General features: G+C 40.2%; 1 protein-coding gene across 1 annotated transcript in view; it reads left to right on the top strand.

Annotated features, from left to right (window-relative positions):
- The window catches only part of RAB30 (RAB30, member RAS oncogene family), a 79,935-nt gene extending 65,007 nt beyond the window's left edge, over positions 1 to 14,928 (top strand). Inside the window, exons 3-5 of the mRNA XM_077776195.1 lie at positions 1,390 to 1,473; positions 8,376 to 8,559; positions 12,773 to 14,928. Coding sequence (XP_077632321.1) covers positions 1,390 to 1,473; positions 8,376 to 8,559; positions 12,773 to 13,023 — 519 coding nt within the window. The 3' untranslated portion in view covers positions 13,024 to 14,928. The remainder of the gene's footprint in view (positions 1 to 1,389; positions 1,474 to 8,375; positions 8,560 to 12,772) is intronic.
- The last annotated feature ends 212 nt before the right edge of the window (positions 14,929 to 15,140 follow it).

The following is a 15,140-nucleotide window of genomic DNA, read 5'->3' as shown; positions in this document are numbered from 1 at the left end:
CAAAACTAACATGCCCTAGACAAGATTATGTTTGGTTTTGTTATTTGGTAGGCAGTTAAAATGAATTGGATTCAGCTGTTTTTGAGACATGAGGAATTGAGGAACAAAATGATGGGGGAGACACTGGGAAGGATTTGTTTTATTTTTTATTTTTTTGGCATTTATTAAACTGCAAAACAGCTGGAGTGGTAAACTCGAAGCTTGGCAGCCTTGTGTTTGAGCCAAACCAAAATAGAAGAAAATTGATTCAATATTTGTAAGTAAAGTTATGAATGTTTAGATTTACATCTTTTGCAGACATGCAGTGGAATATTTTCTGTGCATTTGAAGCTCAGTCTTTTAAGTTTAAACTTTAATTAAAGAACTCTCTTGTTAGGGAATAGACTCACATAAAGATGCCCTAATCTTAGCTGCCAGAGCTAAGTCTATTTTACTTTAATTTCTGGCAATTCTGGAATAGAAGTGAAAAGGGAATAGGAACTAGGTGCAGAGCTCTTCCTTAATAGAATCCCTTCCAGCCTCCAGGTCCCTCCCTGAGTCTGTAGGAAATATTATATACCAGTAACACACATTGTACATGTAATTTTGCTAAAATGGTATCTTTCTAGTTCACCTCCCAGCTTTATTTTTTGCTTGGTTTTCTTTTGAAATGTTTGCATCAGCCTCAAGCTCCCCGACTTTAAGACCCAGAGAGGGGGACTCGTTTGGTGTCGCTCTCTTCCTACTACACTTTCTCCCTGAATTTTATTTTCTGTGATGATCCTCCGAGTGTATGGGCTCTGATTTTATAGAATTCTGTATATGTGGCACATTTCCCTCAGGGCGGAGGGAAATCCAAAAGCTTCACTGTCTTGCTTCTGTTACTTGTAGTGAGTTCTTGTTTGCTTTTTCATGTGCGCATCCACCCCCACAGCTGTCCATGCCCTAAACCAATAACCAGTTTTAGTCTTCCTGGACGTTACCTCTTTGGGAGCATTTATCCATTTTGCTCCTCTTCTAACAGTCCTCTTCTCATCCCTATGGCTTCAGGCTCCTCGATTTCATCCTTGTGTCTGATTTTTGTTCCAGTCTTTGAAATCAGGGCCCCCTGCGACTTCCCCGTTTTCTCTCTTCACTCCTGTCTCCCCCACCCCCATTTTGTTCCCCATTCAGTTTCTTTGTTCTTTTAGCATTCCTCTCCACCTTCTCCCTCCCTCCTTCCTCCTCCCCTCATACATACATACAAAATCAAATTAAACAAGGCTCCCCTGACGTGAACCAGAGTTCTCTTTTCTTCCAGTTAACTCAGCCAAAGGAAGGGGCTAGTGATGGATAGTGATGGGGGAGAGGGGAGAACATTTCATTTAGTTGAAAGATTTGCTTAATTATTTTCCTTTATTTCCTCTTTAGGGTCTTTTCCCTCCAGGGCAAGGAGCCACGATTGGAGTTGATTTTATGATTAAGACAGTGGAGATTAATGGTGAAAAAGTAAAGGTAAGATGCTAAGCATTCAATAAGGCTTTCATTGTGCTATGTGAGAGGAAGTAGTGTTTTCATAACATTTATTAAATCTCCTAATCAAATCCCGCGTTAAAATAATATACTCAACCATGGCAACTTGTTTCTAAACAGAGTTCTCCTATTCCCTTTGTAGATGTGTTTACTCTTAAGAACAGTAGCCCCATGAAAAAGCCTGCTGATTCCCACTTTGGTTATGGGTCATTCGGTCATATGAATCACTCGTTGGAATCATTGTGTCTGCCACCTACCCCTTTTTGTAACAAGGGAGATATTCTAAATGAGGGGTCCAGGAAGGACTCATGATCTCCCTTTTCCCCTCTGTGGCCTCTGTACAGTTGGGTACCTGTAAGAACTATGGATGTCTGGTAACAGGAGAAGGGAGGTAGTGTTTATTCACCTAATATGTCAATCATATTAGTGACCTAATATTCATATTTTACTTAGTTCTTACTGTAACCCCTGTGAGGTAAATGGTAAATTACCTTCCTTTTATAGGTTTCAGAGAGATTGAGCAACTTATCCATGGCTACACAGGAAGGAAGGGAGGTAGGTGGGATCCTAACTAGTTTTGTGAGCTAGTGATCCACTGCCTCCCTGGGGTCTCCTCTGCCATGAGAGAAGAGGAGGGTGAAGACACAACAGGCCTGTCACCTTGAAGCAAGGAAAGGAGGAAGGTGATGGGAAGAAATGTGGAATAAGGCTGAATTTCGTGGAAAGAGTGTGCAGAGGCTGATCGTTGGCTCTGTGCTCTACCTGCCCCTCAGAGTTAGTGAAATTGCACTGTCAGATTTTTCAGAGCTGAGTCTCATAGGGGGAAGCAGTGACCCATAAGCGGCCCATTGAAAACTGCAGCATAGAGTTCCAGCTAGATCTCAACCTAAGCGTCCCAAGTTAGAATCCGTGTCTCTTGCATCCTTTCCCCATATGTACCTGCACTCTTGCCTTCAAATGCCTCGGGAAGGGTGGAGAAATGCCAGGGTCTTCTTGCAGCATTTCAAAGATACACACTGAAGTGTTTAGGGTGAGGCTTCTTAGTGGGGGACCGAAGCTATCCCAGCGTCTCTTCCAGCCCTAAATCCTCAAAGTGGTTCCTTCTGCAGAGACATCCACATCAAATACAATAGTGAATGGAGAGCTGGGGGCTCTGGAAAACAAAGCAGGGTGTGAAATCCATGTAAATGCCAACCAGAAAGCTCAGAAAAATAGTACATTGGGGTGGGGAGAAGGAACTAGGGTGTGGGAGTAGGAGGGGACAGGAGTGTACATCCAGGGAGCATTGGCGGGAAAAGCCAATTGTAACGACTATTCCAAGAGAGTGGAGGTGATGGCCACTCCTAGGAGCTGAGTAAAGATAACTAGTGTTTCAGGCATTTTACTTCCAGATGTTTGGGTTTCCTTTTCATATACACATATACGTGTGAGTTCATTCCTTTGACCAGAAATGTTAGTGCTTACTGTGTGCCAGGCCCTAGGAATGAATAGGGGTGAATAAAAAATGGTCTCCACTGTTAAAGAACAGGCTTATTTTTTTTTTCCTGAATCGCCAGGTTTGGTATTATATTTATTCCATTTTCTGCAAACCATAACCTCATTGTTAAGTGCTTATTATACTCAGCTAAAATCCATCTTTTCATAACATCTAACTCTACCATGAAACCACAGGCTCCCCAAGAACAAGGTTTGGGTCTTACTCATCTCTGTATCCATAGCATAGTTCCTATCTGGTCACCTCTTTAGGCCCCTAGACCTTCATCTTTAAATAGTAAGAGATGGTTAATCTCCCGAATGCAGTCCTAATTAATTTGCTTGAGGGTTTTTTTCTAGCCATATATGTAGAATCAAGATCTAAAATGACTCTCTCAGAGGCATGCCTGGTGGCTCTGTTGGTTGAGCATTCAACTCTTGATTTCAGTTCAGGTCGTGATCTCGCAGTCGTGAGATTGAGCCCTGCATTGGGCTCTGTGCTGGGCGTGGAGCCTGCTTAAGATTCTCTTTCTCCCTTGCTGGCACATGAGGAGCAACTTCTTCAGTCTTTCAGTAGAAGAAGGAAGAGCTGTCCAAGGGTGCCTAGGGAAAGCGTTGTTGTCTTACTGTTGTTCTTTAATGAATACCTCCTCTTGGTGATGTTTAAGTGTTGTTTTACAGGTAGTGTGCAGGCTTTCTTAGAACCCTGTAACTAGTGGAAAAGAGAACTGGTGATTTGTGCAGGATCACCTGCCTGGTGTGTGCCAGGGCAGCACCACAACCTATGTCTCTCTCCCGTCACCCTGACTCAGCCTCCCTTATTAAGGCTCATTCCTTCTAGGATGGATTCCAGGATTGAAGGCAGGAAATCAAAGGCATTAGAAAAATTCTTGTGGCTATTAAGCCTTAGTGCCAAGTAAGTAAAAGCAAAGTCGAGACCCTTCCTTAAAGTGGTCTGTACCTCGGTGGCTCAGTTGGTTGAGCATCCGACTTCAGCTCAGGTCATGATCTCACAGTTCATGAGTTTGAGCCCCACACTGGGCTTGCTACTGTCAGTGCAGAGCCCTCTTTGGATCCTCTCTGCCCCTTCCCTGCTAGTGTGCAATGTTCTCTCTTTCAAAAATAAATAGATTTAAATGAAGTAAATAAAGTGGTCTCCTTTTTGAAAGTGACCTTGAGTAGAAAATGGGGTGAAAACAGATGTAGAATTTCTCCTATCTATTTTTTTCAGTCTCTTATAAATAAATAACAAGCAAAACTCTCAGCTCAGACTACAACATTTTAACTTTAGGAGATTAATTGTAATATGAATAGAAGAGTTGCTGGCTATCTTTGTGATCAGGTATATATTACATAGATAAGAAAATCTTTTTTTTTTTTTTAATTTTATTTAAGTCCAAGTTAGTTAACATATAGTGTAATAATGATTTCAGGAGTAGAATTTAGTGATTCATCACTTACTTATAACACCCAGTGCTCATCCCACCAAGTGCCTGCCTTAAGGCCCTTCACTCATTTAGCCCATCCCCCCACCAACATCCCTCCAGCAACCCTCAGTTTTCTGTATTTAAGAGTCTCTTATGGTTTGCCTCCCTTACTCTTTTTATCTTACTTCTCCTTCCCTTCTCCTGTGTTCATCTGCTTTGTTCCTTAAATTCCACATCTGAGTGAAATCATATGATATTTGCCTATGACTTATTTTGCTTAGCATAATACACTCTAGTTCCATCCACGTTGTTGCAATTGGCAAGATTTCATTCTTTTAATGTTTATTTTTGAGAGAGAGACAGAGTGCAAGTGGACAAGGAGCAGAGAGAGAGGGAGACAGAGAATCCAAAGTAGGCTTCAGGCTCTGACGTGGCAGGACAGAGCCTGACATGTGAACTGTGGGATCACGACCTGAGCCCGATCCTTAACTTGACTGAGCCACCCAGATGCCCCAAGACTTCATTCTTTTTGATCACTGAGAAAGATTCCATTATACACACATACACACACACATACACATACACACCCCCCACATCTTCTTTATTCATTCATCAGTTGATGTACATTTGGACTCTTTCTATAATTTGGCTATTTTCAGTGGTGGTGCTATAAACATTGGGGTGCATGTGCCCCTTTAAGTCAGCATTTTTGTATCCTTTGGATAAATACCTAATAGTGCAGTTGCTTATTATAGGGTAGTTGTATTTTTAATTTTTTGAGGAACCTCCACACTGTTTTCCAGAGTGGCTGCACCAGTTTGCATTCCCACCAGCAGTGCAAAAGGGTTCCCCTTTCTCTGCATCCTTGCCAGCATCTGCTGTTGCCTGAGTTATTAATTTTGGTCATTCTGACACATGTGAAGTGGTATCTCATTGTGGTTTTGATTTGTATTTCCCTGATGATGAGTGATGTTGAGCATCTTTTCATGCGTCTGTTAGCCATCTGGATGTCTTCTTTCAAAAAGTGTCTGTTCGTGCCTTTGGCCCATTTCTTCACTGGATTATTTGTTTCATGGATGTTGAGTTTGGTAAGTTCTTTATAGATTTTGGATACTAACCCTTTATGCATAAATAAGAAAGTCTTGAACGTATGCACATATATGTACTCATTTCACTATCTGTTTATCCATTCATCCATATATCCATCCTGCGGTGTAGTAGATGATATGCACCAAGAATAGGTAAAGCTATCCTACTAATCATTTAAGCAGCATTAACCAGTCCTTTCTTGTGATTCTATAATCCTTTTTTCATCCAGCTAGCCAGTATTCAGTTGTGTCTACTGTGTACCATGTACCCTGTTAGGAAAGCACTGGAGTATAAGGTTCAATAAGAGATAGCCCTTGCCCTCAAAGTACTGAGCCTAGCAAAGAGACACACTAGTAAACCTAGGACTGCAATACAATAGAGATAAGTAGTAGTGCAAAGAAGAGTGGAGACGAACAGTGTAGCCCCATGCTGGAGATGAATATGGTTAGAAAGCCCATAGCTGCACTATTGAGAACATATTGACCAGCATGAGACACAAACTAGGAGGCACTCTCTCCTGCTGGCACCTCTTTAATAGAACATCTTCTATTTTATTATGGTTACTTTACTAGGTTTGTCCTCCCTGTAGACTCTATACTCTTTGAAATCGGGAATTATGTTTTATTCATCTTGGGATCCTCCCTGTGCCTAGCATAGTGCTGGGCATATATTAATGACATAGAAATGCTGAAAAGGAGCAAATGAGTTGCAGAGAGTATAGTGAAATCAAATGGAATGATGAAGGCAGTGGAATATGGATATCCTTAAGAATCAACTCTGAGGCTAAAAATAGGCTGCCCCCTATAAGAAAGCAGCATATATCTTGTCAAGGCCATACAAGCACTATTCTAGAAAATATTTCAGTGGATTTTAACTATCAAAGCTGTCCTCAAGATGTGCCAATCATGAGAACATACTGATTTCTAATGATGGACAGTATTAAATTCAATAACAAGTGTTTCTCAAGGCTCATTGTGGCATTAAAATAATAGTCTGTTGTTCTAAGACACATCCTGGCAGAGGGGAACCATGTCCTTAGGTTTGAAGCAGAGCAGAGAAATAGCTTTTGTCCCAGCAAAAGCCATAACATCTGTATGGTCGCCTTCAGCACACACAGACTTTCATGTACATCATGAAGAGCAGCTGCGACTTCAAATCAAAGGAGAGCCTTGTGCTGCTGTTTGGGGGCAGGGACCGCCAGCCCCTCAGTCTCCTCAGCGAAACTGGTATGAACAGAGGGTGATACGAACTGACTCATCCTCTCTGGATGCAGATGTATATTTAAATTAGTCTCTGGGGGCAAAGGCAGCACAGTAGTGGAAAGTGTCCTCAACTGGAATGAGAATGTCTGGAGTCTGAGCCCTAGCTTTGTGAGTAACCAGTGAAGAGGTGGAGGGGAGGCATAAACTCACCTACCTCACTGAGTTGTTGTAAAGATGTAAAGGTTAAATGACACCCGTAATAAATATTTGAACATTTGGGGCACCTGCATGGCTCAGTCGGTTAAGCATTTGATTTCTTGATTTCAGCTCAGGTCATGATCTCACGGTTTGTGAGTTTGAGCCCCACATTGGGCTCTACACTGATGGCATGGAGCCTGCTTGGGATTCTCTCTCCTCTCTCTTATCTCTGCCCCTTCCCTGATCACACACGCTCTCTCTCTCAAATAAAATAAACATTTACAAAATCCTATTATTACAAATAAGTGATTTGAGTGTGTCAGGCGCCATGAAGGAGAATTATAGGATGGGTTGCAGGAGGGAATACGTGGGGATGGGAGGCGGGTATGGGCAACCTGGCCTAATCTGAATGTTTCAGAAAGTTTTCTCTGAGGAAATGATGTTCTCTTAATGGGGTAAATGCCTTTTGTGCCACAAGGTTTATGCATTTAGAAGGGAACATTCTTACCATTGTTGATGTTATTTCTCAAGGCCTTGTGCATTGTTCTGGAGAGCAGTTCTCTTGGCAGCTTTCTGCTCTGTGCAGAGAAATTCAGGGAGAAGTGGTTTTTACTCTCTTCTTTGTTATTAGAAAACGTGAACTTTCAGTAGGTTTGCGTATTACCCCTTTTTCTAAAGAAACTACTGAAACCCAGAGATAAGTGACTTGTCCAAGATCTCAGTGCTTAAAAGGGGAGAGGAGGAGGAGGAGGAGGAGGAGAGAGGCACCTGGGTGGAGGAGGAAGAGGAGGGGAGGGGAGGGGAAGGGAGGAGAAGAGAGGAGAGGAGAGGAGAGGAGAGGAGAGGAGAGGAGAGAATTATTTTCTCTATCCACCATGCCACTGTTTCTGTTTTCATTAACAAAGGTTAATATCTTAATAGAGTCATAATAGATTCATCTGAATTTTGAACTGGGAAAGGTGGTGGAGGTTGGATGTTCTCCTGCTTCAGTTGTTGACTGAAGTGCCAGCCGTCACACAATGACAGCTTGCCCTGTATCCCGACATTTGTAATATGTTGTTATGGTCAAGAGCATGAACTCTGGGACTACAAAGCCTGGTTACATTGGCTCTGAGATATACTGGCTTGGAGACCCTAAGCAAGTTATTTAATCTCTCTGTGCCTTAGTTTCTTCATGTGAGAAATGAGTATAGTAATAGTACCTACTTCATTGAGTTGTTACATGTAAAATGCTTAGAATTTGACATGTAATAAATGCTCAGCTTTTTTTAAAGGATAAAAGAAATTAGGTAATAAAACAAAGAAAAAACAAAAACAAAGCAAGCTCCTATCCCTAACCAGACATACCCAACACATTAAAAAAAATATTTGCTTTTTTTTTTTAGGGCAGCAAACAACCATGAAATTGAGTGGGGTGTTTTCATTTCTAAACTAAAGCAAGGCAATGCTTTCTTTTCTGCTTCTCCAACCTGATCTTTCTCTTATGTCTTTATAGCTTCAGATCTGGGACACAGCAGGTCAAGAGAGATTTCGGTCCATTACCCAGAGTTACTACCGAAGTGCCAATGCCTTGATCCTCACCTATGACATAACCTGTGAGGAATCCTTCCGTTGCCTTCCTGAGTGGCTGCGGGAGATAGAACAATATGCCAGCAACAAGGTCATCACTGTGCTAGTGGGTAAGTAAGGACTGATGAGGAGAGAAATTGGTTTGTGGCCATCAGAGAATTTATAATCACATAATGCCTGTGCCCTGGTATCTTCCAGTAATATAGTCTACAGCTATATAATTCATGTAGTCAACATTCAGTTTCTCGTGATGTTGAAGAGAATATGAAATAGGTCATATCCCAAGGTGAGTGTTTAGAAAAGTAAAGTAGAAAATATTGCTGATTGATTTTTCTGTCAATGAAGACTCTAGGGAAGAAGGTGGAATGCCATGAGAGTGATGTGGGCTGCTAAACATTAAAAAAAATCTAGTTACAAGATCATGGACACTGCTGGTCTAGAAGTAAAACCTGTTCTTGGCAAAGCATTTATTATGGAATTAATTGCTTATTGCCTAAAAAAATGTATTTTGGTTAATGTTTTCTCTTCATGCCGACTTAAGAAATTCTAATTTCAGAAAGCATCCACTAAAGGAAACTGTGCAGTTTGTTTCATCTTGTAGGAGGGTAGAACCTGTTTAGTATGAGGGAAAAGCAGAAAACAACCCATGATTTTCTTTGGTGACAAATACACCCATTAAAAAAGGAATTGCAGTGACATAGATCAGATGGTTAAAAACTCCTCTTGTGGTGATGAAAACTGTTAGTAATATAGGGCTGTTAAAATGTTTTCTTCTTAAAAGGAACATTGCTGTATATTCTAGCAAGACTTGAATTTTGGAAATAGTGTAGAGAATCTCAGAAACATTGTTAAGTTACAAATCATGTTTAACAGTAAGCTAAATAAATACTTACGTAAGGATTATAGCTTGCATACATGTCCCAGGAATCATATCAGGAAATTTATGTGTGATGATTTGTTATTTATATATGAGGAAACCAAGTCTCAGAGAGGTGAAGCTCTTTGCCTAGGGTTGCACAGCATGTAAGATCAACTGAAAACCCTGTATTTGTCCAACTGTAATGTGCTGCTTTATAACAAATTGCTAGACTTTTCTTCCAGGCTGCTGGGTTAAGTATTTGCCTCTCTATGAGCTAGTGCTCTATGCACATTCCTGAAAACCCTCTTGCACACTGGAGAATGTCTGTCATGAAGCACTTGAAAGCACCCGTCTCAGGACTTGGGCTTTCTTTCTATTTGACAGAAAGCCCTTGAGAACTTAAGTCAAAGCATTATTCCTTGGGATTCTGTCTAAGGAAATTAAGTGGAGATTTGATGGGAGATAATTAGTCCATTCAGTATGAAAGAGGCACTAGCTTAGAAAAACAAACAAACAAAAAAACCTTTTTATTCTGGAAAATTTTAAACAGAAGCACAAGTAGAGAAAGCAGTATAATGAACCCCCGTGGACACATCTCAGCTTTGACAATTATCAACTCATGGTCAATCTTATTTTATCTGTTCCCCCTCTTTTCTGTTTGCACTTCCCTTAAGATTATTTTGAGGCAAATCCCAGATATTGTATTAATTTATCTTTTATCATTTCAATGTATATCTATAAAAGATTTTTTGAGAAAGAGAACCTAACCACAATGCCATTTTCACACCTAAAAATATTAACAGTTCTTTAATAGCATCAAAAATTTAGAAAATGTTCAGATTTCCTTGATTGACTCCTACATTAAAAAAACAATTGTCCAAATCAAAGATCCCACTAAGGTTCATATGTTCTAATTGATTTTTGTGTCTTTTAATTCTCCTTTTATATGTTGGCTATCCCTCCATTTTTCTGCTTTGGAATCTATTTGTTAAAGCATATGTTTATCCTCCAGACTTTCCAAGTCTGAATTTTGTTATCTCATCACTGTAGTGTCATTTAACATGTTCCTCCATCACCTGTATTTCTTGCAGATCTGTAGGTAAATTTAGAGACCTGGTCAGATTCAGGTTTTTTGTTTCTTTTTTTTTTTTCTTAGCAATATACTTCCTACTTGATATTCTGAGGTACAGGTCTCATAGGACAACTAAGAAAAATACTTGATTCTCTTTTTTATTTCCCACTTTTTAAAACAATGAGTTGGTTCCCTAGTATCTTCCAAAAGTCACTAGTGAAGTTTTATATTTTGAGAATTATTATAGACTTAAATATATGTAGTATATTCTAGGCCTTTGCAATTGTAATTATTGAAGGTCCAAATGTTCCAACTGTGGACCTGCTTCAACTGGTCTCCTGAGTCCTTTTGACATGACCTTACTTGCTTTCTGGTTTAAGGGTTCCAGGCACAACTTGTGCATTTCCTGCCCCAGACCTGGAATTACCCATTTTTTCAAGACATGCGTTTATTATTAATGGGACGTTATATTTAGAAGCCACAACCAAAGTGATAGGAATCTTCCATACTAGGGTGTGGTCATTGTTTTTAGGCTTTTCAGTGGACAGAACGTGTGTGTGTGTGTGTGTCTGTGTGTGATGAATACTGTCGCACCCCCGGGGGGGTTGTCTATTAGGCACCACTAAGCACTTTTATTCATAAGACTGCCATAGGCCATACTTGGCAAGACATTCACTTAGAAGGACACAGGACGGGAAATATAGCTTAGCAGCACGTCAGCATCAGGCATTCCTCTTCAGTGAAAGTAATCCTCAATAGCAGTCCCCACAGCTGTCCAGGACCTCTGGGGACAGGTCAGGTGAGGAAAAAGACTAATGTCAGGCATGTGTTGGACCTGCCCTGGCCTAGAAGCCGAGCTAATCTCTCTTGTAACAGCTCTATTTTCAAAGTCTCTTCAAGTGAGGAATCATCACACTCAAGGAAGCCCAAAGTTATGGCTTTCCGCTAGGTATTTATAATTCATATTGTAGAAGTCCCAGGCCTGATGGAATTTGACCTTATGGTAAAAGGGCACTTTTATCATATTAGGTATGTTGCCAGGTAACACAGTTGACATGTCACTTTTGTCAGGTTTCCAGGAGAAGAAAGGCAGAGCAATTTTTAAAAATCCATCATGAATTATTCACACTGATACTTGCATTTATAATTCAGGACTATAGAAATTTTACTTAACCTCATTAATCTTTTTTTTTAATAAAAAATATTTTTTTAAATGTTAATTCTGGGAGAAACAGAGCATGAACAGGGGAGGGCCAGAGAGAGAGGGAGACACAGAATCTGAAGGAGGCTCCAGGCTCTGAGCTGTCAGCACAGAGCCTGACACGGGGCTCAAACTGACAAACCATGAGATTATGACCTGAGCTGAAGTCGGATGCTTAACTGTCTGAGCCATCCAGGCACCCCTTAACCTCATTGGTCTTATAGCTCTTCTTCCTTTTTCCCATGCCCTAAGTCACAGGACCGTGACACCAACACAGTTACTTATTTGCTTTATCCTCTAATACCCATATAGCAGACTCAGAAGTAATATTCACACTACCACTGACAGGACAATTACTACAAGAGTTCAAGATTTTTTCCTTGAATTCCTTTTGTCCTTAGGGTATATATATACAACTGAGGACGCATGGTTAAAATACCAGATCTTAAACGCACTTGGAATAGTTCCTCTCTGTGTGGTTACCATTTCATGATAAACAGGTTCATTTGTTTCATATTGCTTTCCATTTTTAATGGTTGCTTTTTAAATTTAATTTTGCACCAATCATATAGTTATAATTGTACAATTATGTGAGACATTTCTAAGATTCTGAAGTCAAATCTATTAGACAAAGTGTATTTAGAGATGTCTAGTTTCTATCCTTCCCTATCTCCCTGACCTCATTCTTTTTATGGGTAACCATTGTCTTCAAAATTAAAGCGTTGGTTTATTCTAACACTAAAAAAATAAGTCTGTAAGTGTGCCTGTGTGTATTTATTTCATCCTTTTTGCTTAAGCAGTTGTATATTACATACCTTGTTTCTACTTAGGAAAAAGTAGAACAACATAACAGGTATATGCTTAACATGGTATCCTACTGTCTCATTCCATGGCAGTATAGACAGATATTCCTCATTGCTTTTTACAGTGGCAAATAACTGCATTGTATGGATATGCTATACTTCATCAAGCCAGTGGTCAACTGATGGTCATTTGCGATGTTTCCAGTTCTTTGCCATTACAAATGACGTTGTTATTTCAAAATAAACATTCCAGTAATCACAGCCACATTTGCTCTGCTTTACTTGCCCATCTGTCTGATTTTACTTCAGATACGAAATTGCATTTTGATGCTTCTGAGCCTGTAAAAAGTCAAGTGATGTTTCCGTCTTTGATTTATCCCTGTTCCAGGCAATAAGATTGATCTGGCTGAAAGGAGAGAGGTCTCCCAGCAGAGAGCTGAAGAATTCTCAGAAGCTCAGGACATGTATTACCTGGAGACCTCAGCCAAGGAATCAGATAACGTGGAGAAACTATTCCTTGACTTAGCGTGCCGCCTCATCAGTGAAGCCAGGCAGAACACACTTGTAAACAATGTATCCTCGCCCTTACCTGGAGAAGGGAAAAGCATCAGCTATTTGACTTGTTGTAATTTCAACTGAAGGCTGAGGCAAGGAGAAGTGAAAGGAATCAGCAGCTGCCCTGATGGGCCCCGAACTGCTGGGCAGATCTGGTGATGACTGTGGCTCCCGCTCTTAGACCTTCTGACTCCTGTGGGATCCAGAGCTTACACAGCATGGCAGGCCAGAGGCTTTGTCCACAGGCCAGCATTAGCAGAACATAAACGGTTTCATCCTTTCGCAGTCAGGAGTTGGAGCAAGGAGAAAATTGCACTAGGCGCTCCATGATCTGCAGAGCATGTTGCTTTTGTTCTTTTAAAAAAGCAAGTAAAAGCGCATTCCTGAACACAGTCCAGGGGGAAGTGTACTGTAGGGACCCCTCCTGCACGTCAGTGGGTGCATGTGGGGGCTATTCTTTAGGGCTTCTGGGGGCCCTGGTTTTCTCGTCTACCAGATAAGCCAAAACCGGGAAGGCCAAGTACTGTCTCTGTGGTGCGTGTTGACGACTCCGCGGAGACTTTGAAAAGTGTTATTTTGTCCACAGGCACTTTCAAGAACTTTGGGATGTAAAAATGAAATGAAACCTTTACCCACGACCAACAGTAACAATCATTGGTTTAATAATATATACAAGCTCCATGTCTCCTTTTGGTGCTAATGATTCTGCTCTTTCACAGACCAAACATTTTAGTACATTGATGTCCTTAAATGTATTACATTGAAATAAAAAAATAATAAGGGAAGTCCACGAATCAGCACTTTCTCAAAGTCTCCTTACTACCTTTTCTAGGGTGGATTTGTTGGAAAATAAAATACTTTTTCTTTTCATGTTCTTTCCCCTCTAAATTTCTGCCATTTTCTTCTTATATTCTCCCATCTCTCCTGCCCTTTAAGTAAATGAAAACACTAGAAAAATGAAAAAAAAAAAGGTTTATGATATTCTAATAAAAAAAAACTATTTCTAAGACGTTGTGAGTAGTATGAGAAAACAGACCAGATTTGACCAAAATACTGTGGATTAATGGACTGCAATGCAGAGTTCTAAGCAGAGCACAGTCCTTGATAGCAGGTGACATCTTTTACTTCCTGGTACTATCCATCTTGGACAGTCCAAGGCTTAGAATTTTGTACATGTTTTTAGTATGATAAATGACAATAGCAACAGATGAAAAGTCTCATGAACCATTTTTGTATCTTCAAGAACCTTACAAACACTCTGCTTGTGCAAGCAGGTGGAGCTGTCCTTTGTCACCTCTTTCATGTAGACATGTTACTCTCAGAGTCACGACCATACATTCTTTCTTATTTCTTTTTCTTTGCCCTCCTTTCCTCTTTTCTTCTCTCCCTTTATACGCATGTGTTACTGCAAATCTCCAATTCAAATGGAGGTATATATGCCTTTACTTAGCCAATTTTAAAACAAGACTCAAAATGGAAGATGTGCTGCTGAATATGTTACTGATTTCTTTAGTGCCATACTTTGATGCCTTCCAGTTTGTTCACTGATATAAATGCAAATTGGGGAAATAATTAAACCTGTATGCTGTTGATGCTGTCAGATGTTTCTGTAGCTTGCTGCTTGGCATCACTGAGGGCTGAGTAATGGGATAAGGATATGATATGCAATTTCGCTGTTGTCAATGGTGGCCATCTCGGTCTTGATGTGTTGATATTTGAAAGCTATTTAATTTTAAAGAAATGAAGCACGTAGAGACATGATATTGATAAAGCATTTCCAGCATTTCTCTAGCAGATTTCAGAGTGACTCATCTTTTGTACAGAGATTATACATATTGTTTAAAGGAATTGATACTTTCGGTTGGTTTCACTGTGTTTGTCCTGATCCTCTGGGTGAGAGAAAGAGATCTCGGAAGTTTGAATTGCTTTTATTTTGAATCTGTTTCTACAGGAAAGAAAAATCATTTTAATAAACACCAATCAAAATCATTGATAATTGTTGCTTTTCCCTCCCCATCTCTCCACTAAGCCAGCAATAATAAAAGTAGTCAGAAAACAAGCTGATCAAAGGGGGCAAAAAACTTCTGTTTCTAAACTGTGAGGTAGTGTCCCTAAGTTTAGATTTATTGTCTTTCATGTAGGACAAAAATCTAACGTATATCCCACATCATGACGCAACTTTATCTCCACAGCAGCAAGTG

This window comes from Crocuta crocuta, unplaced genomic scaffold (genome assembly GCF_008692635.1).
Source record: "Crocuta crocuta isolate KB4526 unplaced genomic scaffold, BGI_CrCroc_1.0 scaffold332, whole genome shotgun sequence".
Taxonomy (NCBI): domain Eukaryota; kingdom Metazoa; phylum Chordata; class Mammalia; order Carnivora; family Hyaenidae; genus Crocuta; species Crocuta crocuta.
The sequence above is the reverse complement of the archived record's forward strand: the minus strand, read 5'-3'. Positions and strand labels throughout refer to the sequence as shown.